The 14,128-nt window shown below is 38.0% G+C and overlaps 2 protein-coding genes across 2 annotated transcripts; one reads left to right on the top strand and one right to left on the bottom strand.

The window, feature by feature from the left end:
* Positions 1-4,378: 4,378 nt before the first annotated feature.
* LOC113779694 (probable xyloglucan galactosyltransferase GT19) lies at positions 4,379-6,237 on the bottom strand. Its single transcript, XM_027325380.1, has one exon. The coding sequence runs from the start codon at positions 6,122-6,124 to the stop codon at positions 4,796-4,798; it is 1,329 nt and encodes a 442-aa protein (XP_027181181.1). The 5' UTR covers positions 6,125-6,237; the 3' UTR covers positions 4,379-4,795.
* Positions 6,238-7,583: 1,346 nt separating this feature from the next.
* Positions 7,584-9,606, top strand: LOC113780857 (protein INAPERTURATE POLLEN1). Its single transcript, XM_027326640.1, has 4 exons — positions 7,584-7,641; positions 7,766-8,613; positions 8,720-8,809; positions 9,370-9,606. The coding sequence occupies exons 1-4, from the start codon at positions 7,584-7,586 to the stop codon at positions 9,604-9,606; spliced, it is 1,233 nt and encodes a 410-aa protein (XP_027182441.1).
* The last annotated feature ends 4,522 nt before the right edge of the window (positions 9,607-14,128 follow it).

Below are 14,128 nucleotides of genomic sequence, written 5' to 3' on the forward strand. Positions count from 1 at the left end.
AAACGAAAAGAAAAGAAAATGAATTGAGTATAATCATCGGAAATAATACTTTATGAGAGGAATTGAAGTTCTCAAATTCCCAACTTCATTAATTAATGCACGCATCAAAATCATCTTTTCTTGTTTACATGTAAAGTTCATGCTTCTCAATGGTGGTATTGTGGGTGATATCTTCATTTAGGCCGGGAGAAAGAACAAGACTTTGAAGCCAGAAAATTAGTTTTGAAAAATCTCAAAGTTGAAGCGATTGCATCATGGTGGTCCCAAATGATATATTATTGTATTAGGATTAGGACATCGACTTTCAAAATTCATCTCATCTCAGAACGTCGATTTGCAAATGCAGTTTTGACTCGTCTTGGTGACAAAAACAGGAAGTGGGTAGAGTTGATTCAATCGGTTATTTTTCTGTGGAATGAGGTGAATTAATATCAAACGAAGTTCTGGTGGAGGGTTCACAAGAAAATAAGATTTAAGCTTACCATCGGATATACATTTGGGACAAAATGATTTAATCACATTAAAAAAAAATATGTGGCTCGCCAAGAGTATGGGTATTGCCAATATTCAGTTTATGCAATATTCACCCGAAAAAAAAAATTTATTCCTTCTGTCATATTTTGATGGTCTTGATTTTTTTTTTTTTTGCATAATTTTAAAAAAACATTAGTTAACTTTGTTGAAAAAATAAATTTAGAACACTAATTTTCTAAAATACCCTTACATTAATATATATTAGGAGTATGACTAATCACTATACAAGTTTTACATTAATTACAACAATAATACTATAGAAAGTTGCACAATTCAAAGGCATGAATCAAAGCAAATATTGAATAAGATAGGTTATATACTCATTGATAACAAAGCATATTAAACAAGTGTACTCTAGAAATGTTACAAGTTAACTATAATTTTTAATTGAAAAATGGGATATAATTTGGAAGGGATGAAAAGCAAGAATAAGGTTATCAAAATGTGAGGGAGAGGTTTATTTATCACTGTCAAAATGTGAGGGAGAGGCTAAGTAAGATTTCCCTCCACCAACAACAACTATTTCGGTATAATACATTTCTCCTCCAGCAACAGGCAACAACTATTATCTCCCATATTCCTCTTGAGTTCCATTATACTTCCGTAACACTTGTGCGTTTGCAGGGCTGCAGACCGCTGGTACCCATAGCAAGGCCAGGGTCTTCTGTAGAGATACTTCCACGACTGCTTTAATTGTTCCGGTAATCTCATACTGCTACTCCAAGTTCTTCTTTATCAGCATCTTTTCAGTCTTTCTTTTTGTTCTTACACTAAAGTTATACACTGCACCAGGGGTTCCGACTCGCTGTATTGGATCCGATTTGTGGACAACTCTAGCAACTGTCTCAGTTTCCATACCCAGATATTGCTTTGATCGGGTACCTTATTTTCTTGATCCAAGTTCTTCATTTCTTTAATGATTTTCTCAAGTTTATATTGCTTGGGACCTTCAATTCATATTGCTCAACTTGGGTCCTGCAAAAAGAATTGTTTTTCTTCTTCTTACATCTTATGTTGCTCTTCAAATTTGTTCGGTCATTCTACTGTTTCATCAAGTTTGTCTCAAGCTACTGCTCCTCCCCGTTGGTATCAAGTAAGCCATTTTTGAGCTAGGACGGTGAGTGCATGATAACGGCGGTGTTTGGCTCCCCCACCCCTCCTTCCCATAGTATAGTATCAAAGAGAGTAGGATAACAATGGCCTGAAATTTCCATGTATCTGGGATTTCCTGATATTTCCATGTCTTCGGAATTTCCTGAAACACAAAACTTTTGGTATCCTTATTCTTCGGCTTATACGTTAATCAGTATATTTTCTACTCTTTCCTTTTCTTGCTCTCTTAAGTCACACTGCCAGTGGCTCTTTATTCGGACTCTCAAATACAGTTGTCATCGTTATGCATTATGAGGTCCTTAGCTGCTGAAATATTTCTGCAATTATGTGGTCATTTTGTATAGAAATAAAGCTAAAAAAGGCCCTAGTTTTGATGCCTTGGGTGAAATTCGTGTTGCTGCTCGAAGCTCTTCGGTTCTCAATCACTTCATCAAGTTTGTCTCAAAGTACTGCTCCTCCCCTTTGGTTTCTAGTAAGCCATTTTTAAGATAAGACGACGAGTGCATGATAACGGCGGTGTTTAGCTCCCCCATCCTTCCTTCCCTTCTTCATTTTTTTTAATGATTTCTCAAATTTGTATTGATTGGGAGCTTCAATTCATTGGTTCAATATGGGTTTTATGTTGGTCTTACAAGTTCTTCGGTCCTTCAACCGTTTCATCAAATTGTCTCAAAACTACTGCTCCTCCCGGTTGGTGTCTAGTAAGGGAACTAATAGACAGTGAGTGTACATATAATAAGGGCAATGTTTGGCTCCCCCAACACCCCCCTCCTCTTCTTCATTTCTTTAATGATTGCCTCAAGTTTGTATTCCTTGGGACCTTCAATTCACTATGTTAACCTTGGGGCCTGGAAAAAGGATTGCTTTTCTTCTTCTTCCCTTTTATTTTGAACTTAAATGTTCTTCTGTCCTTCAATCATTTCATCAAGTTTCTCTCAAAAGTACTGCTTCCTCCTGGTTGGTTTCCAGGAAACCATTTTTGATCTAAGACTAATCAAACACTACCTCAAACCTCCAAATATTCCTCCCCATATTTCTCGATCACCTTGAATCATTACGCATTCAATTTAATCAAGATCTTCTGTATAGAAAGAAAGCTAAAAAAAAGCCCTAGTTTTGATGCCTTGGGTGTCATGACAATGAATCTTAAACTTTCAACTTTGCTGTAGGATGGTTTCTCATAGACGGCCAATGGAGGGTCCTCGGAGTTCTGTTGTTCTTCAATACCGAAAAGCCATACCCTATGAGGGTAGAACAACATTCAAGGCAAAAGAGATAGATATCAGTAAGTTCAGCAATTATGTAGAGCTGGAGCTGTATCTGGTCAAAAAATGTGGTGGGGGGCACCGCGTATATCCCGGCGGCGCCGACTACCCAGTGATAACCTACACGAAATATCAGGAAGATGACAATGAGCGTCAGCTGAGGACCGAACCATGGAGGAGGTTTGATGCATCCGTCTCTTATATACTCATCAAAAGAGAAAAGTCTTGAAGGACTTGCTGATTTCTATATCTCAAGGCTTCCAATTTTGGCACCGAGATCATAGAAACACTGTTTTGATTTGTGTTCATTATTACAAGTGATCGTGTGGTACTCTTTTGTCAAACTCTGAATTTGGTCTCAGTTGCTGAGGGCTTCTCCTTTCTCTTTTGCTGAAATAAGTTAAAAGCCCTTGATTTTAGAAGACAGGTCTTGCCAGCGTTGGTTTGAAAATCCATTGATTTTTTTTTTTTTTTAACCAATGGCACAAATTCAACTTCCAAATGTTTAAAGCCCTCTTTCCAGTCATTCCCAGACCAAACGGTAAGCCCATAATCCCGCATCCAAGCTTGTAGCTTTTTCAATGTTCATCACAAAGCCCAACATTCACAGACCCTGGTCGTTTCTGATGAGTCCATGCTCACCTTCACCTGCCCGGTAAACGTGCAAATTTCCAAACCCAACAAGGAGAAATTCTTTGTATTGCCAAGAGCCCAGTAATGAGCCCCAAACCATTGACAATTGATTACGAAATTTCTTCCAAGATTCTTTTTTTTTTTTTTTTAATGGATACGGGGTGGTGTTCTTATGTAATGTTTCCGGTGAAGCTTTGTAGTTCTCAGCCACTTCCTCATTTTGCAGAGAAAAAAATGGTGAATGTTTTAGCTAGTCAGCCTATTTCCAATTTGACCTTCATTAGCTGCAAATGGCTGCAGCTGCACTTCATGCAAAGATCGACCTACAGCTTTATGTTTTTAATTCATCAATTATAGGTTTACAATTTTTTTCCCCCACTTCTCTTTGATGCAAGTTAAAGCCTCGTTGCAATTTCTTGTTAATTCCCCCTACATGAATCTTAACAGGAAAACAGGACAATTAACTTCAGGGGAGCTGGCTATTTTCATCATAGATGGAAATTAATTTGCAGCCAAAGCTATAGCAGGCTTTGCAGCTCCTGGTTTCAATGCTCCAATTAGAGGATCACAAGCCACAGTTTGCAGCTCCTGTACTCAAAATCTTGCTCGAAACAATAATGAGCTATTCTTGTCGTCGACAGCTCACAGAAGCAGAATCTACCACAAGCCCATTTTCCCAAATATGGCTTTCAGTTTCAGACTTGTCCTCTGCTCTTCAAAGTTTTCTCCTCGAGCAAACCGCTGATTGCCTTAAAAACTCTGCTAAACATGCATGCAAGAGTGCCTACCAAAAACCAGTTACAAGAACGCAAAACAAGCATTAAGGCAATATGTGTCGCATAAGCTGATCTTCTTGTTTAAACATCATTCAAAGCTCTCAAATTTTTACAATCAATAATACAAAGCAGGATGCTACAAATTTTACCACTTCAGGGTTGATCTCGCTCTTCTGCTATAATCAAAGCAATAAACTTTATAGCAGAGGGACACCAATGTAGTCCAAATTCTTGACCTCCAAATGTTGCTGTGAACTGTGTCGAGGATGCATCTGAGTGGGGATGTTCAACTAGTTTTTTATCCATCAGTGGAAATCCGTATGCAAATTCTTTTTCTTCTTTTTTTTCCTTTTTAATAATTACTAATACAAAACTTCTGTAATCATGTATACCCATTGGCAAATAATACATAACAAAGAAAGAGGCGAGAAAAAGCACCACAACTACAAGAAGCTAATAAAATTACACCAAGAATCAAGCTATGTCCTCTAGTCTGGACTTGATCCTCTGCAAGGTGCCTTCAATGGCAATATCAATCGCATCCTTCTTGCTCCTCAAACCGAGTGAGCTCTCATGCTTTCTATACATAACTCTAGGCATCATATCCAAAACCTTTTCTCTCATTCTCCTTACTTCAGCTCTTGGTATACTCATCAGCACATCCAAAACCCTCAACCCTTTATATACTACCTCTTCCTTTGGTATAAAAACAGAGAACTCCTCATATTTCTCCTCAGGCAAATGCCATTGGTACTGCATTTTGGAAGACAAATCCTCAAAAAACACAGGTATACAACCAGCAAGAATCCCATCAAAAGTTGACCTCCTAGTTGGTGTATCACCGGGAGGCTGCAAACAAAAAGTAGCCTGCAACATTGGCTTCATAACCCTTAACGGATCATGCTCACAAACCCCATTTGAACAATCTACAAAATCACATAATTTAGTGTACCTTGTACCATTCACACTCATGCTAGTACTATTTTCACATTCAAGCCTAATACTCCTCCTAACATTGGGATTTGCCGAAATTCCACCCCCACCAGCAAACAACATTAAACTAGTTCTCCTAGTCCTCCTCAACCTGTTAACCCAAGACTCAAAAAATGCCAAATTTGGAGGATGAAATGAGGTGGGGTACGGAATTGCCCTTTCTTGCCAAGGGTATGCCCTGGCCTCAAATGTCAATACTGTGACATTATAAAATTCAGGCAATTCAAGAAATGATGTACCAAAAATTGGTGGATCAGCAGATAAAGGTTGGATAAGGTCCCACGCCGGCCTAGCCATGACCAAAAAATGGTCGTGACCAAAGTTTTTATTCCATATATTTGGTGAATCTTGATGTACTAGGTACTGATACAAATCTAGGCCATGTAGAATGCTGGAATTGACCTCTGGACCATAAAGGTATTTCAAGCTATCAATGCCTCCATAGTATGGGAGGTAGATGGCATTGGCTTGATTTGGATCAGAGGTAAGACAAGGGTACTCTAACATGCGACGGTGGAAAACGAGTTCAAGCATGAAAGGATCTGTTCTGTACCAGCTGTGGGAGCTGTTGTGAGTTTTTTGGCCTAAGCCATGGTTGGAGAGGTAAGGGCAGAAGTTGTCGAAAAGAGGGTATTCGGAGCAGTTTTTTAAGAGGTCAACATTAAATTGGGGTGGGAGGTGGCGGATGTGGATCCATTTGTCGGTGCAGTCTGATTCAGGATCTGTGTCTTGGGATTGAGAGATGGTGGTGGAGCTTAGGAGGAAGAGGAGGAGAATGAGGGAAAAAGTGGAAAGAGGTGGTGGTGGCATGGTGGGCTGGGGTGGTTATGGGAAGAGAGGGGTGGCGGAGAAAGAAAGTGGGCAGAGGGATAAGTAAGAAAGATTGGATCTTTTGTTCCATGGGATTTTGACCAGGGATGACACAGTTGTGGTTACTTACGTGTGTCCTTTTGTGAAGGCTGGCAAAGTTTATGGTTTGTTCTCTTTTTCAAAACTGTTTGTTTACAGGCTGACGCAGGAAACTAGAAATCAGATTTTGACTTTTTCTCACTCTGTTCTTGGTGTCCATCTTTACTTAAGTCATGGATTCATCGGTATCAAAAAAAAAAAAAAAAAAGTCCTAGATTCATGGGGGGGCGAAGCAGGAATGCTATTCGGTTTCAAGATGAAATGAAACAACCGCCTGAGCCAGAAAAGGTATACGTTTTTGAAGTTAATTTGAGTTTAAATTTGAATGACATCTGTCTATCAACTACTCTCAAACTAGATAAATATCTGAATTTTAGCCAATATTCAATGCTAGAAATAAGCAATAGGCATTTTACATGATGATTACGTGCAATTTTTGGGGCGCTTACACAGAGTTTAATTTTTTTGTTCTTTGGGGTACTTTTCGACTAATTGAATCTCATTACTCTGTAACTTGTTATCAATGCTACAAGATTACAAGAATCTATAATAATGAAAGTAGTGCAAATAAATAATAATTCAAACTAACGCACAATTGGTGAAAATTGCACCTCCGTCCCATTTTCTTAGTCTTGATTTTTTTTTCACACAGATTAAGAAAGTGTAATTAATTTGGTTGGAAACATAAATTTAGATTAATAATTTCCTAAAATACCCTTATGCTAATGCATTTATCTATGTATAGGAAAAGCTCAATGCATTTAATATAGTGGGTTAGTATTTAATGACAATGTATTAATAACAAGTTATTTAATAAGGGTATTTTAGGCAACTTGAAAGATTACTACATTCCTTAATGGGAAAATGGACTACAATTTGGGACAAACGAAAAAGGAAAACAAGACTAAGAAAACGGGACGGAGGGAGTATAAATTAATTCACGTAAAATGGGAGAAGAAAGACTTTGTGCTAATAAGAGAATAAACCAAAAAGATAAAATGGTCTGAAGTGGTAGGCAATCACTAATAACATGATGAGTTCTACTTTGGCATATGTTGCTTTCATGCCAGAAGAAGAAAGCATTTAATTGGAACAATGCAACTACTATCTCTCAGAAAATGGGAAAGTGGCAACAAGAAATAAACGTCGGTGGAGGTAGGATGAGAGTAATAGTGCTCCTAGCATTTGGACTGCTCTGGCGATCAACCAGCACGGTGGGCTTGATCAAAGTGCTTCACATGGGCTGGGTTAGACTTGCATAAAATAGGGTCAATGATGTCCCACTCAAATGTAAATTGCCGCTCTTTCCTTGTTCATCTAAAGAAAAACATCCCAAGAATTTCAGACAGATTCAAGAATCATGTCCAGGAAAACTCTTCCACTGGAGCCAGGATTTAACAATATGTTGAAGGCCACCGGTATATTTCAATTTTCATCTCTACTATTATTCCTTTCCCCAGTTTTCCAAAAATCCAATCACTAATTTCGTTCATTTTCTTCCTTGCAATTCAACCAAAAAATAAAAAATAAAAAATTTGGCAGCTCTGTTTGGAAGCAAGAAGGCATCATCATCAACATCAAGGCCGTTCAAGAACTACTACAATCAATGGTTCAACACCCTCAAGAACTCCCTCCTCCCTCATCTCCGCCATGCGATGCTCTCAGCCTCCTCCCCTACTCTCCTCGCCACCCACGTAGACGCCATGCACCACCACTTCCAAGCCTACTATGAAGAGCTTGATCTCTGCTGTTCATCTTCCATCAACACCCTTCCCGAGCTCCTTTTCCCAGAATGGCGTAACTCCCTCGAGAAGCCCTTCCTCTGGCTCGGTGATCTCCACCCTTATCTCTTCACGAACCTCCTCAGATCATTTCTCGATGATGAAGAAACAGAAAGAGGAGTAGGAAGAGGGAGTGAAGAAGATGACGACAAAACTGTGGTGGATCTTCCCCTGTTTCGGGAGTTTCTCGGTCATGAGGATCATCAGCTGCAGCCATGCAGCGGTTTGATGCCATGGGACAGTCCATCCAAGAGTATCTCGATGAGGGTTGATCAGATTGAATGCGGGCTGAGGCTAATGGTGCCGCCTCTGGTGGTGCGTGCAAGAAACGCGCAATCAGCATTCGTCGAGAGAGTGGGATTTGAATGGAGGAAATATGAAGGGAGGAAGGAGGACGTGGAGGTGGCGGTCGGAGAGGCTATGATGGCGGCGATGGAAGAGTTGGTTAACGTTTTCTTGGATGCTAATAGGCTGAGGAAAAGTGTTCTTGCTGATATCCTGAATGCTACCAATGTTTATCAGGCGGCTCAGTTTTTTGAAGGATTAGCCCGATTTCTTGTTGGGTTTCATGATCAGCAATTGCTTCGGGAATTTGAGAAACACAAGGTGGCAATGAATTAAGGAATTCATTCGATATCGATGTCCTTCTTGAAGCAAAAAAACAATGATGTGATGGGCTGCCTGAGTTTCTTGCATAATTTGGACGGTCTTTCAGGGTCCTCTGTTTGTTTGCATAATTTGCGTTTCTGGGAATGGCATTGTTTCGTCAAATTGGGAATTTGGTTTACAGTTCTTCAAGGGAAAGGTTGGAAGTTGTTGTAATCTTAATTAGACAATCTAGAATTTTATTCTGCACCCAAAAAAAAAAAAGAAAAATTACAGAATGTTGATCTCAGAGTCTGTACTTCTGGCCATATTGATGAATTCAATTTCCTTTAACGTGATTTGTTCATTGATAACCGTACTGATTTCTAGCGTAATTTGATGCAAATGTTTCCATAGGTCTACTGACTGGCCCTATTCATTTCAATCCAGGTCTGCTTGTATTGGTTTTGATACAAGCGTTGAGTTTCCGTGTCTACAAGATGGATTGGTTTCATCAAGTTGATTTTGTTGATTGCAATCCTCAAACGGAATGGAAAGGGTGACAATTTGTTGTTATCTGCATATTCGAGTCTCAATTTCATTCTTAAGGTTGCACTTGTACGGGTGACCATTTTGATGGTTTTTAGTTTCCTTCTGTCCTGAAGGATAATATAAACTGGTCTCCGCTAAAAGATGTCCTTTCATTTTCTTCTTTCTTCTTCTGCCTGAGGAAAATGTTAGGAGAACCTTTATATTATAGTTCTGCCCTTTAAATTTTAGGAGCTTATGGTAATGGCTATCTCTTATGGTGCCAATCAGCCAATGGTAAGTGACGCTATCCATGAAGTCATTGAGGCCTCTGTCTGTGGAAATCTTTTCTGTCAACTTGCATTGGACTTAGACCAAAACTTGCAATATACTAACCCTTCAATCCTACCCCAAAACTTTAAATCCGTCAATGCTGCTAGCCCAAGCCTTTTGAATCCTTTATTGCTTGCACGAGATGACTCTGTCTGACTCACGCACGATGGAGCTCCTTTCTTCTTTATTAGCTTTTGGATAGCAAGCCCAATCCAACTAATCAACGGGCTGTCTTCGTTAAATATTTGAGTGGCCATACTTATCTGAATCTACGACAAAGAATAGGAAGAAAAAGGGAACCATTTCAATTTTTGACACAGAAACAGCGGATTTCGCATTTCAAGATTAATTGCAGCATGCCTTTTCTTTTCTTTCTATTTTCCTCCTGGCTAGATAGAAAAGTTTGATCTAGATAGTTTCTGGGACTAAGGATTACTTTAGCCACAATGTCACAGGGAAAAAAAATCTGGGAAATTGATCAAGTTGCGGAACTATGGCTATAGAACAAGTAAAGATTCTTTCGTAAAATGAGCTCTCTGTCGCATAGGGCTTGTCTAGTGTGTCTTATCCCTCCGTATGGTTGGCGGGCTATTGCATGAAACAGGGTTTATCCAGTGCACACTTTCGGGTAGCGACTGCAAAATTCCCTGGTCAACAAATTAAAAAAAAAAAAAAAAAAGAGCTGTCTGGAAGTTTCTGCATTTCTGAATTAAGTCCCAAACTTGATGGCATCAATTCTGTAAATTTCAAGTTGTAGACACGAATTAATTTGGAGAAGCTAATCAGCGACTCAATAGACCAGCATATGGTCTTGAATACTAACCTTCTATTGTTTTGCATGGGGACAAACGAGGAACTTGTACAATTGTTGCATGGAAACACAGCCACGAACATGCAAATGCAAGTTGCAAGAGGAAGAGACACAAAGTCCAGGTCCAGATCATTAAGTTCAGAGAAACACTAATAAACGCTTATAGATTTAATCCGACTTCTTGTGGCTATGTCAGTGAAAATTTTCTATGCATTTAACAGTAGTCCAGGTATGAGTAAAGATCAGATTACGAGGGATTACACTAATGGCAAATATTTGGAGTTTTGTCATGAACCTTATCCAAAACTGTCATAAATGGAAAACATCAGAGGAATATCTGAGAAATTATACTTTACTAACTCCCAGATTCTCTCTAGCTATAAGATTAAGTAGCATCTTTAGCTGCTTTACCCTACCAGCTGGCGGAGGTCAAACAGCTTCAAGACACAACTCTAAAACAGCCATTATGCTCTTAATTGTAGGAAAATTGGATGATTAATGCGTCTGTTATGTTTGCCAAATCTACGATATAAATGAAACTCTACTCTCCCTATTCCCTCCGGAGTAAGTAGATCAGAAGGAATGGAAAGCACGGTGTTAGTATAGGAAAAGACAAGATTGGTGAGTGACGTATTCATTGGGTAAATTTAACAGTTGATGGCGGGGTGCCTTTGTTACATCACCTGGTATGAGTATTAGAAAGAGGATGAGAGAATGATTAGCTGATTAGCAGTTCATTTGAATAAGAGAACGAAAGCAAGGACATTATAGTAGATCATACAAACACAGTAAAATTACTAGTCCCCTTAATTAATTTGTACCAAGATAAGATGATACTCAAATTTAAAGGGCTTATAGCCTTTTTTTATTTTTATTTTCAAAAGCTTATAACCTTATGTTATCCTCAACTTCTCCATGAATATCCTGTTACCCTCAAAAATCAATCTCAACTGAGACAAAGAACCTAATCCGTCCCACACCTCTTCTTTCATTTTTTTTTTTCTTTTGTCTTATGATCCAAGTAAACGTACACACGAAGTATAGAGCAGAAAATTAAAGCAACTTGGATCAATGAGTTCTAGTCATGAGATGCACGTTTAGGGTTTTAATATCGATTTAATAAAGTTCATGGTTTGAAAACAAGCAACAAAAGGCTGTCATTTTATTGCTTTTTGAGTTGCTTTTGCCTGCAAGCAAAGGCATCCACAAATTGTGATTTTTCATCGCCCATGATTTTATATGAAAAGGGACCTGTGGGACTTTTCTATGGCTCCTAAAGTATGCATGGAACTTTTCAAACTAGTATTAGTATAACTTTACCTAAACAAGAAATATAGTGGAACATCAAGTTAGGCAACACAAGCACACCGGTAGCATGTCCACCTCATTCATGCCAAAAAACTAACTTTGCTTTGTAATTATTGACTCAGTAGTGACACTAGCTACTGTCCTGAAGCTTTTGGTGTTTTCCATGTCAGTATGATTTTGATAGCATTAACTTGAGGGTTCTTGAGATTTTGAGCAAGAAGATAGGGAAGTTAAGAGTTGCAGATTAAAAAAAAAACCCTTGAATTAATTCTATTATTGCAACTTGCAAACATAAACAATCAGAACTGTGTAAAACTGAAACAGCGTCAGCTGAATGATCCCTCATCCTTTGGTCCTACAAATATTGCAACTTGCAAAATAAATGTCAGTATTGAATGAGATACTAATCCGGAATACTTGCATAAGAATCTCTTCAGGTGATGAGAAGATTTAAAATCAGGACTGCTTCCTTCATTCTGTATTCCATTGATGTCTGCATCTCTGAAATAGATTATATAATTTGGCCGATCTTAGATGTGCTATTACAGGACTAGGTGACACTACGGTTAGGAAAGCCAGATTAATTGTGTTTTTCTTACAACTTGCCAACGTTAATTTAGTTTATTTGCTTGTGAACAAATAGTCTTATTGATAGGTGCTGCAAATCTTCTTCCCCTCTGACTTTCACATTTCATCCCAGTAGCAAATTGTCCACTTTCCTCGAATTCTTTTGCCTCTTCGAGGTGTTCATGCAAGTAATTAAGTCATAGGATTAGAATAAAATTTACGGATCGACACATGATTATCATTAGCTAGGTTACATAATCTTACTGGAGAATCTGCTTAGTGAACCCTATTTAGGACAAGTACCAGGTAATTAAGTCTCCACCAGATGGACCTTTACATTAGCTGACGGCTTATCACAGTGATTCTAAGGAATCTCTATGATAATATATTAACCAAGTTGTTATATCTATTGGAATCCCTAGATCCATGCAGTTGAATGTGGTATTAGCTTTGAGCTGTGAGTGTAAGGACTTATATTGGACCAGCTCTGCGAGGTGACTAATTAACAACTATTATTCCCGTCATTTTCTCCCCTCCATCTTCATGATCATGAACCAAGAACATCTTACACGAGAGCTTTGTTTAAATCCTTACCCCATTTTTAGTCACATGAGCGTTGGACAAGTAGCAAGGTGGCCGACAACTGCATAACAAAAGAAATAGCATCAAGAGTTTATTAGAAAACCTCTGTCAAATCCAAGCTATAAACAACATGTCGGCTTTCGACATCTTAAATTTTTTTGGAGCAATACTAAGTGGTGGTTTTCATTAGTTGATCACCACAAGTTGAAAAAGAAAATTTCAGTTCCTTTGGGACAGGAAAGAGACTTTATAAAGGAACACGTAGTTTGATTTTCAGGTCGTGGCCCTGAACCACTTTAAAGTCCTTGTGGTTCAGGTAATTGGATGTCCTCAAGCTTAAAGTTAAACAATTGCTGGACCACCATCAACATGGTCCTCTTTCTTAAATAATGTTATTCAACCACATTAGGTTATTTTTCCCAAAAAACCCAAAAAAACAAAAAGCTGAATTCTTGGTTCTCAAAAGAAAGACAAAAGGGTGCAAATCATGCATCTACTGTTGAAGATTACTTGTCTGAAGGAGTATCTAACTGATTACAATCTCTTCACGGAAGTTCTGTCTATATTAATGCTTGATGTCCTAACTTCTGCCCAGAAAGCAATATATATATATATATATATATATATATATATATATCTATATTAATTCAATCATGATTGTATGCTGCTACTTACAATTCTCAACTGATTAAGTGTATTAAGACCCATGTTACACTTGCTAATGCAACACTTCACAATTCTCATCTACGTCTATATCGAATGCAAATGGTGAACTGCAGTGAATGGGTGAATTTGTCAATACATTTGTTTGAATTTGACTTTTTTAATATTGATTGTTAGTTTTAACAGAAAAATTAATGGCGATACTTTAATCCAAATTATGAGAAAGCTAATATATAGACTTTTAAATTATAGGAGATTAGGTGGTAAAGCACTAAATCACAGGAGGGTAAAAAAATAATTTATCCTATATATTAATAATAATAATATTTAAGTGTGTTAAATGTTTCTTGCTTTTAGATCTACCTATATTGCCTTTAATTAAAATATGATCTACATATATTACCCCTTACTTAAACTATTAGCCATCCTATCACAGCACTAATACTAATAGTACGATGGTATAGGTTTACTAATGTCCTATTAAAATAGCAATACTTAACTTAACTGTAATCCTCACAACTAACACTAATCTCCTATTGACACATTACAATATTAGTTCTCACAAATAACGATCCTTATATAGAAGTGCTTTCATATATTCAACAAAAACAAATACAAAATAAAATGTGAGCCTTATTAATTGTTAAACCACAAAGTGTTTGTGTCCTTCCTTTGCCTCCTTACCAGGGATGTGAGCCTTTTAAGTGCACCCTTGATCTAATTCACTTGGAAGATTGGTCAATTTTT

Source organism: Coffea eugenioides, chromosome 8 (assembly GCF_003713205.1).
Source record: "Coffea eugenioides isolate CCC68of chromosome 8, Ceug_1.0, whole genome shotgun sequence".
NCBI classification, from domain to species: Eukaryota; Viridiplantae; Streptophyta; class Magnoliopsida; order Gentianales; family Rubiaceae; genus Coffea; species Coffea eugenioides.